Source organism: Epinephelus fuscoguttatus, linkage group LG5, assembly GCF_011397635.1.
Source record: "Epinephelus fuscoguttatus linkage group LG5, E.fuscoguttatus.final_Chr_v1".
Classification (NCBI taxonomy): domain Eukaryota; kingdom Metazoa; phylum Chordata; class Actinopteri; order Perciformes; family Serranidae; genus Epinephelus; species Epinephelus fuscoguttatus.
In genome coordinates, this window is record NC_064756.1 from 6,819,232 (window position 1) to 6,833,454 (window position 14,223).

General features: G+C 42.7%; 1 protein-coding gene across 4 annotated transcripts in view; it reads left to right on the forward strand.

Moving 5' to 3' along the window:
• The window catches only part of pax3b (paired box 3b), a 33,145-nt gene that overhangs the window by 7,339 nt on the left and 11,583 nt on the right, over window positions 1-14,223 (forward strand). For all 4 annotated transcript variants that reach the window (XM_049575499.1, XM_049575498.1, XM_049575502.1 and 1 more), the window contains exons 5-7: window positions 11,813-12,012; window positions 12,754-12,919; window positions 13,810-14,024. In XM_049575499.1, coding sequence (XP_049431456.1) covers window positions 11,813-12,012; window positions 12,754-12,919; window positions 13,810-14,024 — 581 coding nt within the window. The remainder of the gene's footprint in view (window positions 1-11,812; window positions 12,013-12,753; window positions 12,920-13,809; window positions 14,025-14,223) is intronic.

Consider the following 14,223-nt stretch of genomic DNA (forward strand, 5'->3'; position numbering starts at 1 on the left):
AGCTCAATTGTTCGGCCTTGTTTTCTTGCTTACGAGGCTCTGAAATACAAAACTGTTGTCAGCAAAGTCAGCAATTATAACAGAACACACAGAATTAACTATTTAAATTATTTAATTTTAATGTAAATTGTAAAGCTGAAATGATTAGACAGTTTATAGCCAATTATTTGGGTGATATATTCATCGATTGAAGTTATTTTTTGAGCAAAAATGCCCCAAAATGTCTGTTTTTAGCTTCTCAAATGTGCAGATTTGGTGCTTTAATGTGTAATATCTTTGGGTTTTGGACTGTGATCGGACAAAACAAGACAGACGGAGACTCTGGACTTTGAATTCACATTTCCTTTCACTTCTTAGACCAAAGGGTTGATCGAAATATCAAGAAAGCAACCAGCAGATTGATTGATGATGAAAATAAGAGTTGTTGCCCTAACAAGCTGCCAGCTGCTGCCTCATCAAATCTGACAGAACCAATAAGCTCCCGATGGATCTTATAATAGCTATTGGCTATAACTGGCCTGAGCCAAGTGTCTGGTGAAGAGGGCTCTGTCTGTCCGCTGAAAGAATGAATGTGTCACTCAGTGAGTCCCTGGGCACGAGGGCAAAGAGGGGCACGAGGGCCAAGTGGCGAGCACCAAATCACTCTCCTCTACCCCGGGGCTCTCTGTGTCTCTGTGTCCCCTCGCTCCTCATCTCGCGCTCCTCCCTCTCTCGTGAGTTTTTTCTAATAAGCCCATGCATGATGACTATTCAAGCATGAAAACATAGTTATCTGCAAATGAATGGCTGCTCTATGCTTCATTAAAGCCTCTTTTTCCTTTCACACTCTTATTGTGACCCTCTGATATCAATTCAAAGGGCAATTAATGAATGCACACCAACTTTGAAGTCAGGGTGATTTCTGAGAGGGAGGGGGCTTGTGCGTGTGTGTGTATGTGCATGTGTGCAGGGGGGGAAGGGGTATTTGGGGTATTCCCCCTTCAAGACCCGCTGTAGCGCCTCAGCCTTCACCCGTGATGGACTAGCCACATTGAGCTGCGAGTGAGCGAGCCCCAAAGACGGTTTGAAGGGAGTGAAAGAGTGAAAAGGCCCAGCGAAGGTCAAGTAGAATGGCTCGCCTTAGAATAAGGCCCCTCTTTATCTGCTGCGAGTATGCACTATAGGCACAACAGCTGGGGGGAAAGGGGGAGAGAGGTTGTTTTTTAATGTGCATGAGTGTGTTTGTGCGTGTTTCTGAGAAAGTAAGGAAGAATGTTGAGTGCGAGCATTTTCCTCTCATGCATCTGTCTGTGGGTTTCCAAGCACGGTCGTTTTTAACATGCGTGTCTATGTGCATGTGTGAGTGTATCGGGGTTAGGGTTGGGTGTCAAAGTTTGCAGAGGCCAGCCAAAGGCCAGTAAACGCTGCATCTATGCTGCTGACGGGGGACAGGCAGCTGTCAATCACCTGACTGATGAAGCCTGACTTTCATTCAGAGCTTTGTTAACTAATTAGCCCAGAAGCTTTTGTGTTGCGTCAGGAAAGAGGCTTAAAATGTGTGTTTATGTAGTCGGGCCATGTGGGAATATCTTTTGTAATGTGCACACGTAACGGCATCAAGCAGACACAGAATTGTATTTGATAGATATGAGTTTGTCCTTGAGCTTTACAGCGTGAGCTACAAAGTTATCTATTTTGTTCAAGCTCTTTGGATGAATGTGTGACTCTGTAGAGCTTGATTAAAGGTATTTCCACATATAAGTAGGGACTCGCTGCCAAACCAGGAGTTCCTTAGTAATATTTACCATCTGAAAGTTGAGGTAAGAAGTACGATCTGCCCTCACTCATGTAACATGAATGCAGCATTATACAGGACATTACTGCTATTCTAAATGTCTCACTAGATTTTGGATCTTACTCTTCACTTCTTTACGGCGACGGTGTTAAGAAGAAAGCAGTGGTGGGCCCAGAAATTTTTTCATAAGGGCAGCCAAATGGGGCCACTGAAAATGTTAGGGTGGCACACCAAAACCAAACGCCACATGTGAACTTAAGGAATATTTCTATTTATTTCGATATGGTGAGAAGTCAAGAAATCACATACTGATATAGTTTGGTTTTGTACTTTACTCTTGAGCAGCATTGCTCGCCAGACACAAATTCACTCTGACCTCGTCACATATTGTCATTTGGTCGTGGGCTTTCCATGTCGTCATATGATGTGCAACGTATGTGCTTTGGATGTTGATGTCCTGGGACGCCATGTTTCCTTTTGCCTGTTACATGCGTTGTCTGATTTCAAAATACACTTCCATTTTCACAGGAAATGTACAGTTTACATGCAGTCTCTTTCAAAATAAATGCGCGGCGTCAGTACAACACTGTGAACTGCCGTTATTTTCCTTCAACAACAAACACACATGGTTACATTTAGCAAACACAGGCATGTAGTTGGGTCTAGGAAATCTTACAGGAAGCGAACACCAGCCTCCCGGATGAAAGTTGCACCCTTAACTTAAGTTGTTGTCCTGCTGTGTTTCCCCCGCCAAGTGCCATTAAACAGTAATGGCAACACTCTTCAAAAGTGTTGCTCTCTTAACCATAAATCTGCCTTTACTATCACTAATAATCTGATGTGCTAAACTAATACTGGTCCAGTTTGCATTTTGAGTTCCACAAAATGTCAGGCGACCGATTGTTCCTCAAATAGGCTGGCTGTCCTTTTCCTTAAAAAGACAAGAACACAGCTTTAATTTGAAAGAGCAGGCCACATTGATTGCAAGGACAAAAATTACAGGGAACAACTTCAAGTTTAGAGAAGACTCATGGCCACCAAGAAAATCCATTTTTATTCAGATATCTAAAGGTAAGAGTTCAATGGATCTCTTTAAAAATGACCATTCCAGTTGTTCCCTCGCCAAACTGTAGCCTAACTTTGGAGGGTTATTTAGTTCCTTTCCTGACAAGCTATGACAACATGGTAGGTGCAAGTGGATGCCTTAGGTTGTCTAGTTTCGTAAGATACCACTACCTTACCTTTAGCTTCAAAAAAGAGCATGCCACAGGCTCTTAGAGACAGTTAAGTCTGCCTCTAATTATTTTTGCTGGATGCGGCCAATGGGACTGCTTTTGCTTTTGCGTTGATGATGCCGTACACTCTCTTGAAAACTCTGTTGTAATCTGCTGTAGTCCGTAGCGGCAGCAGGATTAAGACAGCTGAAACTGTCAAACATCCTCCCTGTCAACTTTAAAAAATGAAAATGACAGTTAACCTGCTAACAGCTCACCTTGCCGGATTTCAACAAGTGCCCCACTGACTGGAGCTGCGAGTTAAAAGACAGACAAGAGCTGCAGGGTCACAGGGCCACGGAGGATCGCTCTCCCCCAGCGCTGCACAGGAAACAGGGTTAGAAACACACTTAGCTACAAATGACAGGTAACCACTTCCTGATTCACTCCCTACATCCTCGACAACTCCCATAACTCTTCGTTGACAGCCTCAGACTCCTCCGTGCCCTCTGTCGTGTCATTTTTTTTGCTGCGTAACGAGGCCGTGACGGTTTTCTCGTGTCATCTTTTCGTGTATAATCACAATCTCATGCTAAAAAACCCAGAACACACGCACACAGCTCCGGCACACTCTCATTTACAGGGCAGCTGTGAAGGTTGAGACTCCTCCTTAGCAAGTCAAGTGAGTTCGCCCTCCAACCCCGCCTCCCACACACACACACACTCACACACACAATCTTTTTCTTAACCCAGCAGAAAGAGTCACAGATGGGTCCATAAGCTGTCAGTAAAGCCATTATCCGGCCCAGCATCTGCCTGTCTTGACTTCTATATACTGTTTAATGCAGTCGGCCAGTCACTTAGTCCCCCGGCTCCTGAATAGGAGCAGCATGGTCGGCCCGCCCAAATAAATGCTGCGTTTGTCTCCTCTGCCTTTTGTTTTGTGTTTTTTTTCTGAGAGGGGTAGGTGGAGAGAAGGGGGGCGATGTGTCAGAGGCTCAATTTACCCTCAGTATTAACCAAAGCCCCAGAAGAGTTACTGGGATGTCCGAAGAGGGGTGTAAATAGTCCACATATGGTCAGTCAATTCCCCCAAGTCTCCAAAATCCAACTTTGACACAACCCCTTTCACTGCCTCTCTATCTGTCTCTCACGCACACATGCATGCGTGCTCAGAGTGTACTGTCTCATGTCGCTGTGGACATTTTTAAGCCTTTGTGTCCCCATTCGACTCCCCCCCACCTCCTAAGAAAACAGCAATGCCGAAGTCTTTCCAACAGTCTGTTTCAGCTAAACCCTCCATTCTCCTCCTTCCTCTCCCCTTGTTTTTCTCTTCCCTGGGATGGCGTTGCACGGTGGGATCCATTTTGGGCTTTCTTGGCTCCGGAGAGGTTGTTTTGGCTTGGAGTCCCATGCACTGTGTGCCTCTCAGGGCTTCAGTTTGGTTAAATTAAACAGTTTTCTTTTCTCCTCTAACCCCTTCCACCCACCCCCTTCCAACTGCTTCTCTCTTATTTTGCGGCTTAATGCTCCTCAGCTCCCGGGCGATCTCGCCGAGGCTGCTGCTTTTCCAGGCCCTCTCCTGCTCAGATAATTTTACCCTTTTAAGGCTCATATTTTCTCGTATTTCGATGAACTGACAAGAGCCGGTACCACGTCTGCACCCCCCCGCTCCTTTAAGCTGAGGTGGAGCAAAAGTATACAGAGAGAAGTCAAGTGTTTACAGGGGCTATAAATACAGCATTTTAAGATATAGCATATGTATACAGGCAGGCAGCGATATGACGGTTAGAGTGGATAATTTGATTGGCCGAGGCTATTTGACGGTGCCAAATCGATGTGATCAGATCTTAGGGATAGCGAGGCGATGACGGCAAACGGGGCACTCTGAAACCACAGGTTTACAAGGTTGGAAAAGATCCGGGGGAGCAGGGAAAAGGTTTCAGGCTCTTCTACTCTTCAATCTCCTCCTCTTTGTCTCGAGGTAATATGTATCCTGATGCTGATTTGGCATTATGTTTCATCATCGCAGAGATCATTTTGGAGAGTATTGTGTGTGTGTTGACCACACTTACAGGCATGTGAGCAGGGGGAGCGCTGCTAATGGACGCTAAAGTGGAGACGCCTCAGGGCTGACAAGCTCGATTAACGTAGCCTTAAAATGCATGTGGAATCAGGGGAAGCCCAGCGCTGTGGACATGTGTACAAGGTCATGTGCTTGGAGTGCTGCAGTCTTTGTGTGTGTGTGTGTGTGTGTGTGTGTGTGTGTGTGTGTGTGTTTATGAGCTCCTCAGCCAAGCTGTGGGGAGTAGTAAGCGTCAGGGGTGATTGGGCGGCTGCCCTCCGTCTTGGCACAAGTTTGGCACCATAACACCCCTCTGCACCCCATGTGTCACCCCATGAATCTCCATCACCTGCCACTTTAATTTGCATTACATTATATTGTAGAATTTTAGGCATGTGGGTGATGCTTAAGCAGGGATGTGCGCAGCAGTGGAACAAACCTCTTTTAGGTTTTTGTTTTCACAGCGATCCAAGCTTTGCATTGTCCTTAACACACACACACACACTAACACAAAATATCCAGCAAGTTACTGTGGGTTTATATTGCAGGTGCAAAAAATGTTATTTTGTCAAAAACAATGTTATTCATCACCAAGTTGCATTTACCACCTGAAAGCTACAGTAAAAGTGACTTTTAACAGAGAGCGATATCGATATCTTGTGCATATAGGCATGCATCCAAAGGTTTAACGGGATTTATATTTATGCATCAAATTGATGCTACACATCACAGCGACGCAGACCTCCTGTCTATTTCTATTTGACACCATTTCCCTCAGTGGAAACTAAGCTTTTATTTACTTTTATTTCACAGATAAGAAACAATAAATTGTGAAGACAATAAAGCCTCCACTAAAATAACACTTTAAGTCTTGTGTGTGATTTATCCTGGCTTCATATGAGCAGAGGAAATCTCTGCTAGCTGCTAGGCTAATTTATACAATGTAAAATGCCATAGGCTTGTGCTAATAACGTTAGCATGTTGTATTTGTTTGGAAAATGTGTTTAGTATAAGACAGTTGTTTTGTCCGTGAACCTTGTGAGTTGTAATGGAGCTGAATTTTGTAACGTTACCTTTGTTAAATGTTGCTGTTGTCCCTGGCTTCATATGAGTGTTTCTGTGAAATAAAATTAAATAAAAGCTTAGTTTCCACTGAGGGAAATGGTTTCAGCTCACAAACATAGACAGGACGTCTGCGTTGCTGCGATGTGTAGCATTGATGTGACGCAGAAGTATAAATCCCGTTAAACTTTTGGTTGCATGCCTATATGCATAAGATATCGATATCGCTCTCTGTTAAAAGTCACTTTTACTGTAGCTTTCAGGTAGTAAATGCAACTAGGTGATGGTTCGCTAGCTGCTAGGCTAATTTATACAATATGAAATGCCATAGGCTTGTGCTAATAATGTTAGCATGTTGTATTTGTGGGGAAAATGTGTCCAGATAAAGACAAGTGTTTGTCTGTGAATGCTGCGAGTTATTGAAGCTGATTTGTGTACTTGTGTTTGAAACTGTCTCCATTAAGCCATATTTAATGTGTGTTTGATGTGTGTTTTGAATCAACTAAACAGCACTTCACAAAAACCCCACCACTGACTAGTGTTTTGGAGGTGTAACTGCAGAGTGACACAGTGCACAAGTAAAGGCTTACATCAGCGTAGGCCACATGCACAGGCTATGGTGTAGGCTCTGCATAGAGCTGACACACAAGTATAAATCCTGCTTTAATGTCTATTGGAACAGACAGTGACCACAGCAAGCTCCAGTAAAAATGGTCGTATTGTAATGAGGACTGCTAAAAAAAATTTCTTAAGAAAGTGAAAGTTGTGTTCACTTTCTAATGAAAATGGGCTGTCTCTTGTTTTTGGGTGTGTCCTGCACTGCTGGCACTAGTTGGCTGTTGTTGGCTTTATTTGGCTAATTCAGCATGTTGAATCGGAGTAGTAGACATAGGTTGGAGGTTCAACTAAGTACACAAGAAGAGAAATAAAGTGAGGAAAGCTTCAGATAGTGTGAATTCTTCTTCTTTTGTGTTGTGTGTGTGCAAATAGTTTTGCTAGCTGATTTCTTTCTTGTTGTCTCCTGCCCTTGTGAAGCATTTTGTGAGCTATGTCTGTGAAAAGCGCTATATAAATAAATTTTACTCACTTTACTGTCGGTCTTCCAGTTTCCCCTTTTGAATGACAAATACAAACGACTGTCACATGCTGCTATGGAGAGTTATTTCCTCTCACGCAGGCACAGAACATACGTGCAAGTTTGCCGTTGGCGGTAGTCTTTGCAATTTGTTCAGGTGCAACTTTTTGGCCGAGACATGGGACATGAGGCGACGCAACAGTCGGCACCAGTTCTTTGATGTAGGTTTGGTGTATCCTGACTTTTACACAATTTCAAGAGAGAATCAGGGGTTAACTTTGCAGTGCTAATCCAGTTTCAAACTGATTTTTGTATCATAAATATCTTATTTGGACATTTTACCCATTAAAAAACTGATAAATGTACATATTTTCCCAGGCAAGGCACAAACACAAAAAGAATTAGACAGGATTTTTATATTTTAAAGTTAAGAGAGAAGATAGAGGAAATATTTGGGAAGCACGTACTTCTTTTCACCGCAGCTAGTGTCCATGAAGAGGGATGTACCACGCTTCCACCAACAAGAACAACAACAAAAACCAACACAGATGCCCAGACAGACTATCCCCACGGGGACATTTACATCGGCAACAACAGCCCCTGTTGCCCCTCTCCGCTGCCCTCCTCGCCCCCTCAGGTGCTCTTACAGTTCCCTCTGGAGGAAGGGGGTGTTTTTTAGGAGTGGGGGAAAGGGTAGAACGCCCCCGGCTGTGCACCCATCCACCCCACCCTCCCCAAGCCCTCTGCGGAGCCTCTTTATGCCCCCCCACCCCAGCTCCCCCGTGGGGCAGGTGACAGCCCTCCACTGTGAAGGGCCGAGGGAGCCATGACGGATTCCACAGATGGAGCGTGGAAATCGCCGGCAAAGACCTCAGCTCTGTGGAGCAACAAAGAGCCCGAGAGTCACAGGGAGAAATATGGGTGGAAAAGAGAGGGAGATGGGGAGAAGGGAGACAAAGAGAGGGTGAGAAGGAGGGAGCATGAGAGAGAGGAGAGGGAGGAGAAGGTGGTGCTTGTTTAAGGAGGGCGGTGTGTCGAAGTGCAAAAAGTTTGTGGGGCAAATTAGGAGTTTGCTGTTGTTTGAGGTGAAAAATGTGCAAGTGCGACGTTTTCTCTTCCTTTTTTATACATGCTAGGCGCCATTTTTATCACCCAGTGTTCTACCTGGCAGCTGTATAATGTTCATGCGCTATCTTGGTTTCATTATGTGCTGACCCAACTTCCTCACAAGCGTCGTTATCATTTCATCCTATCGTCTTATCTGACTGTATCTTAACATCAACTAATTTAGCAATCTAAGGAAGTGAAGTGAAACAACTGAGCCCGCTTGAGTCGCCCGTACAGGATCTGATTCAGGATTATATCGTGACTAGACTCCCGAGACTTGAGAGGTGCCACTCTGTCGCTTCTTTTGAAAAGTTCTCGAAACCCCGGTAGCAGTCATAACCGATAGGTAATTCCAAAGTGATTAAGGATTTTCCCGGCCGCCTCAGCTTTCCCAGGGCCCAAATCCCTGTGAAATGCTGAGGAACGTGCATGCTGCTAAAGTCGAGGGGGGGAGCGAAAAAGCATTCCTAGTGGCCCTCCTCCGTGCAGGAACTGGAGGGGGAGGCTACAAAAGGCCTCATCTCTTGTTTTTTAGCCGTCCTGTCAAAAAAGTTCACATCCCGAATTCCTTCCCCACCATCTAAAAATCCAAGTCATGTAACAACTAGTCATATAAAATGTTTTTTGTTTGGTTTGAGTGACGTGTTTTTGTCACCACATTGTGATAAAGTTGCAAAACAGCAGATGAAACTGAATCCTAATCCGCAGTGGCCATTTTGAAATGTCTCTGCAGAGCAGAGTCGTAGCGTATCATTCCTGTTAAAATGCTAGACTCACATGGGTTGATAAAGAGCTAGCAATCTACGAGTGCAAAATTGCAAGATATTCAGCAGAGGCTTAAGGCAATGTCTCCATTTCTCTCGCTCCCCCTTTGAAAATATTTTACTTATTGCCTCCCTCATGCTTGAATGTTTCTTTACCAATTTGCTCCTAATGCATGTTAAGTTGACTCCCACTGCTATTGGTGTTGCACGGAGAAAATCGCCGAAGGGGGAGAGAGGATCAGTTTCACATGAGGGGCCCCGAGATATTTGGATTCTCTTGTATTTTATTGTTGCTTCTGAGGGGGAACTAATACAGTGTTGCACACAAAACTTCCCCTATGCTGAGGGGGAATTAATTAAGTGTGACACAAAAAGTGCTTTGGCCTTGGTGAACTTAGAAGGGAGCCAATGGCCTGTTTGAAGTAGTGAGTTAAAAACCGAGCTGCCGGCTTATAGAGCGTCGCTCACAATAGTATTAATACTGATCTGAGACGCAGATGAAAAGTAGAAACACAAAAGCTGTCAGGGCGCATGATGTCACCACAGCTCAGTCAGGCTGAAGATCACTTGATGACAAGTCAAAAACACAACTTATGTATTTTTCAGTTTTAGGATATTGATTCAATCAATAAGCTGACTGATAAAAAATAGATAAATAAATAAAAGTTTATTTGTGAAGCAAAGTGGATAAAGATTCTTTAGTTACAGCTTCTTAAATGTGAGGATTTGCGGTTTTCTCAGCTTGATGTGATTGGAAATTTAATAAATTTGGGGTTTAGCCTGTTCGTTGTTGGACTCCAGGAATTATTTTATGGGCATTTACCGCTTTTTTTAATGTTATGTTGATGACAAAATAAAATAATTCTGAAATTAGTTGATAACTGAGGCCCTAAATTCAATGTTAATTTAATTTAGTAGTTTTTTGTGTGTGCATCAGACATGCTGTAAATTATTTGCAGGGACAGCACTCCAAAAATTGGTCAGAAGTTAGATCTCTTGTCAAAATGTTATTAGCTTGACTTTAGACTTTATATATAGGAAAAGAATAATATAGAAAGCCTTTATTGTCATTGTATAAAGAATATACAACAAGATTAGGAGTGCTACATGTGATCAGGGGCCAAAACAAGCAAGTTAAGAAAAACTGACCACATAATTATTAATAAAATCAGAAATAAATAGTGTGAAAAAAAGGCTGTACTTCATAAATGGATTATTGCACTAAGAAGAAGAAAATATCTTGTTTCCAAGCTGGTGACTTCTTTACAAATGAAAATGTGATTATTATTTTTTTTTTAATTAGAAATAGACTCTCTTTTCAGTTGTGTTGTACACATGCACACCTCTTCTGCCACGTGAAAGACACTGAGTTTTATTTTATTTATTTAGAAAGCTCTTACTGGTCTTTTACTGTCTTAAATGAGTTTAATGATTTCTTTTTATTGTGGGCTTTTTATTCAGATGCCGGCTGTTTTTACTGAACTTGGGAACTCCAGTTTTTCATATTGTGCACCTGCAACGTGGAACAACAATTTAAAGCATTCCTCACTTTTATCCATAGTGCAATTCAAACTTTAAGTCTAGGTGTTCCTTTTCTATACATTTTTAATTGTGGTTTTATTGCTTTTTACTTCTTGTTGCCACTTTTACGTACATTTCTATCTGTTTTTTTTCTGTCTTTTACTTGATATTGTTTTACTTGGCTACATTGCAAATGAGGTCTCTACCTTGATGTATTTCTGATTTAAAATAAAGGTTATGATATTAAGTTGAGAAGCAGTGGATTACACTATTTAATAAATTGTAGATTGCACCTGAAGAGCCACATAGGAAGAATTATTTGGGCTCTTTATTGGACTTTATTTTAGAATTATGGGATTTTTTTCACTTATCACTTTAAAAAAATATCTTTATCCCCACCTGTTCAGTCTCTGGACTTGACAACATATATCTTAAGACTTAAGGCTGATGATATCTGATTAGAAGCTACAGAGCTGCTACAGAAATCACCTAGTCTGAACTATGAGTTCATTCTTGTGACGAGAGAGAGCGGAAAATAAAGAGAAAACTGATTCATATCTTCTCCTGCTTAGCTCGATCATAGATAAGCAGACCATTCAGCTGACTGCAGTTGTTCTTCATCCAGGCAACCGCTCCTGGCTGTCCAGGCTACTGTCCACACACACACACAAACACACACACACACACACAACTGTGCGCTCAAAGAATGGCCCCTGGATCCAAATTAGCCTTTTGTGTGGCTTTTAGTCCACCAGTTCCCCCGCAGTGCCCTGGGAATCTTGTCCAGTGGGATTATTCCTGAGGCTCAGAATATTTCTCCTGAATAGAGGTCTGTTTGGCCACAAGACCACGAGGAACGCCGATGCCTTATGGTGCGAGTGTGTGTAGGAGTGTGTGAAGAAAGGAAAATATCCACCGTCTTTAAGTGGAAACTATAAGAAAAGAAATGAAAACAGAGAACAAAGTTATCATGAGATGATTCTGCTGAATGTTACAACGTGAAGCACCATGAGGTGTTGGTCTGTAACATCAGTGTGTTTGCTCAAAGGTTAGGTATTGAGTGACTTAAATAAAGCTGTGAAGTTGAATATGTGCATGGGAGGTTATCAGGATGAAACTCAACATTTCAGGAGCAGACAACACCAACCTTTCCCTGATTCAACACCTGATATTTGGAGGAAATCTCATCCTTACTGTTTCCTAATTTTCCTGTCTTCTGTGTTCAAACAGCGAGTCACTCAGATGAGGGTTCGGACGTGGAGTCAGAACCCGATCTGCCGCTTAAGAGGAAGCAGCGGCGCAGTCGGACCACCTTCACGGCAGAGCAGCTGGAGGAGCTGGAGAGGGCCTTCGAGAGGACTCACTACCCCGATATCTACACCAGGGAGGAGCTCGCCCAGAGGGCCAAACTCACAGAGGCCAGGGTTCAGGTACGAGAGGGCACGTATATCTATATCTTAAATGTTCGAAACAGAAACAGATTTTAGCTTGTGAAACACAGGAATTCATATGATGGATTTTCAAAAGGGTTTCATAAACTCAAGGGTTGTACATTTGACCTCAGCCTCACAGAGATCTATGAAATCCTTCAACAGGTAAACATGAACATGTTTACAAGATGGCAGCAACACATTGGCTTCTGTCTGACATGACACACCAACAAGCACCTACAGACCTGTCCTTACCATGAACAGCCCTCACACACACACACACACACACACACATAAAGGTAATTACAGCTCAAACACACACACACACACACACACAAACACATGCACTTCTCATCCTCACTCCCAGGGGCCCAATCTGGACTTTCCTATTTCTGATCTGGAGTCCAGTAAATTCTCCTCCACAGGCTCCATATGGGAAGTGTAAGCAGGCCCAGCATGAGCCTCGTCCATATGGACACGGCATGTCACTCACACACTCAGAGCAACCAGCCATGATACACATCTGACCCACACACACACACACAACTTCTTTTCTCACATTGTCTCTCAGCTTCCTCTCCAACTTCACACACTGATGGAAGTGTGAGATAATATTCTGTGTGCAGAATAAATGTGAGAGTGTGTGTTACCCATTGAAACAAATGCAGTGTCTTGTTGCTGATTTCTTTGTGTTGTTTTACCTCTGATTTTTTTTGCGTCGTCACCGTTGTCCTCCTCCAGGTTTGGTTCAGCAACAGACGGGCGAGGTGGAGGAAGCAAGCAGGAGCCAGTCAGCTGATGGCATTTAATCACCTCATCCCGGGGGGTTTCCCACCTTCAGCCATGTCCAGCATCCCCCCTTACCAGCTCTCTGACAGCACGTACCCCCCCTCATCTATAGCACAAGGTAAGAGATGACACCGACTCGTATAATTAATGCAGCGGTCAGTGTGCTTGTTGATGCAGATAATAATGTATAATATTTTTTGAATTTGAATTTATGAAAGAACGCTGCCTTCTTGTAATTATGCATTTTTCATTTTATCTAGTTTTATCTAGTCTATCTAGCTAAAATTTCCCTAGAAAAAAACTCATTTGTGGTTGAAAAGAAATTCTAAAATTTGAGTTTCAAAGCTTTCAACTGTCTGATGGCTTTTATTTTGAGGCTTTTCTCAGTTTAATTTAGCCACGAGCAAACACTGTGTCATGGAGAGAAGTTATGAGTCAGTGTTCGTTGTGTAAATCTAAACATTTTGTGCAGTTTTTGATTTAAAATAAAAACAATAATAATAATTTTATATTGATTTGAGGCTGGCACTTAGAGTGTGTACCACTGAAGCTGAACCTGCAGTATCCTGTGTCTTTTGCGGCAGAAATACTAAAAAAAAAATGCTAAAAAAAAATCTTAAAAGAGCATTAATTTAAGTGTTTTTTGATAGAAGTATATCTTTTTATTAATAATAATCATTCTTAATTGTTGAAACTGTTAATTTTGGGATTGTTTGTTATCACAATAAGGTATAATACTGCATGAAAAACACTTAATTAAACAATTACTTATTTATTTTTCTTTTAATCCAGCATGTTTTCAAATGTAAGTTTACATTGAATCCAACAGTTTTGCATCTGCTTTACAGAATATTCAGCACAATAAGAGCAACTCTATTAGAGTGGGATGTTTTGGTTTTAATTGACTTTCACTGACCCCAGTAACGACACCTTGGGATTTATGTTTTGCAACTTTTACCTTAAGAATCCATACATGTGTTTAAACTCTCTCTCTGATGCTTGTTCTAGTGTCGGAGCCCCCCAGCACAGTGCATCGGCCCCAGCCTCTCCCTCCCTCCTCGGGCCATCAAGCCAGCGGTGGTGGAGGGCAGGTAGAGGGAGGCTCTGCCTACTGTCTCGCCTCGGGACGTCACTCCTTCTCAGGCTACTCGGACAGTTTCGTGAGCGCCGGAGGGCCAGCCAATCCCATGAACCCCGCCATAGGAAATGGACTCTCTCCGCAGGTGAGACAACAGCCTGAAATATGTGTGTTTGGGCTGCTTGAGGTGGGATGGATTTAGCTCAGTGAGTAAAGCAGCAGATGGAGATAACTTAACACTCAACTTAACACACAAGTTTTTAAGTTGAAAAGTGATATTGGATTAATTTGTTTGAAGAAAAACACAAAGAAAGCAGCACATTAATTTGACAGGACTAAGACTT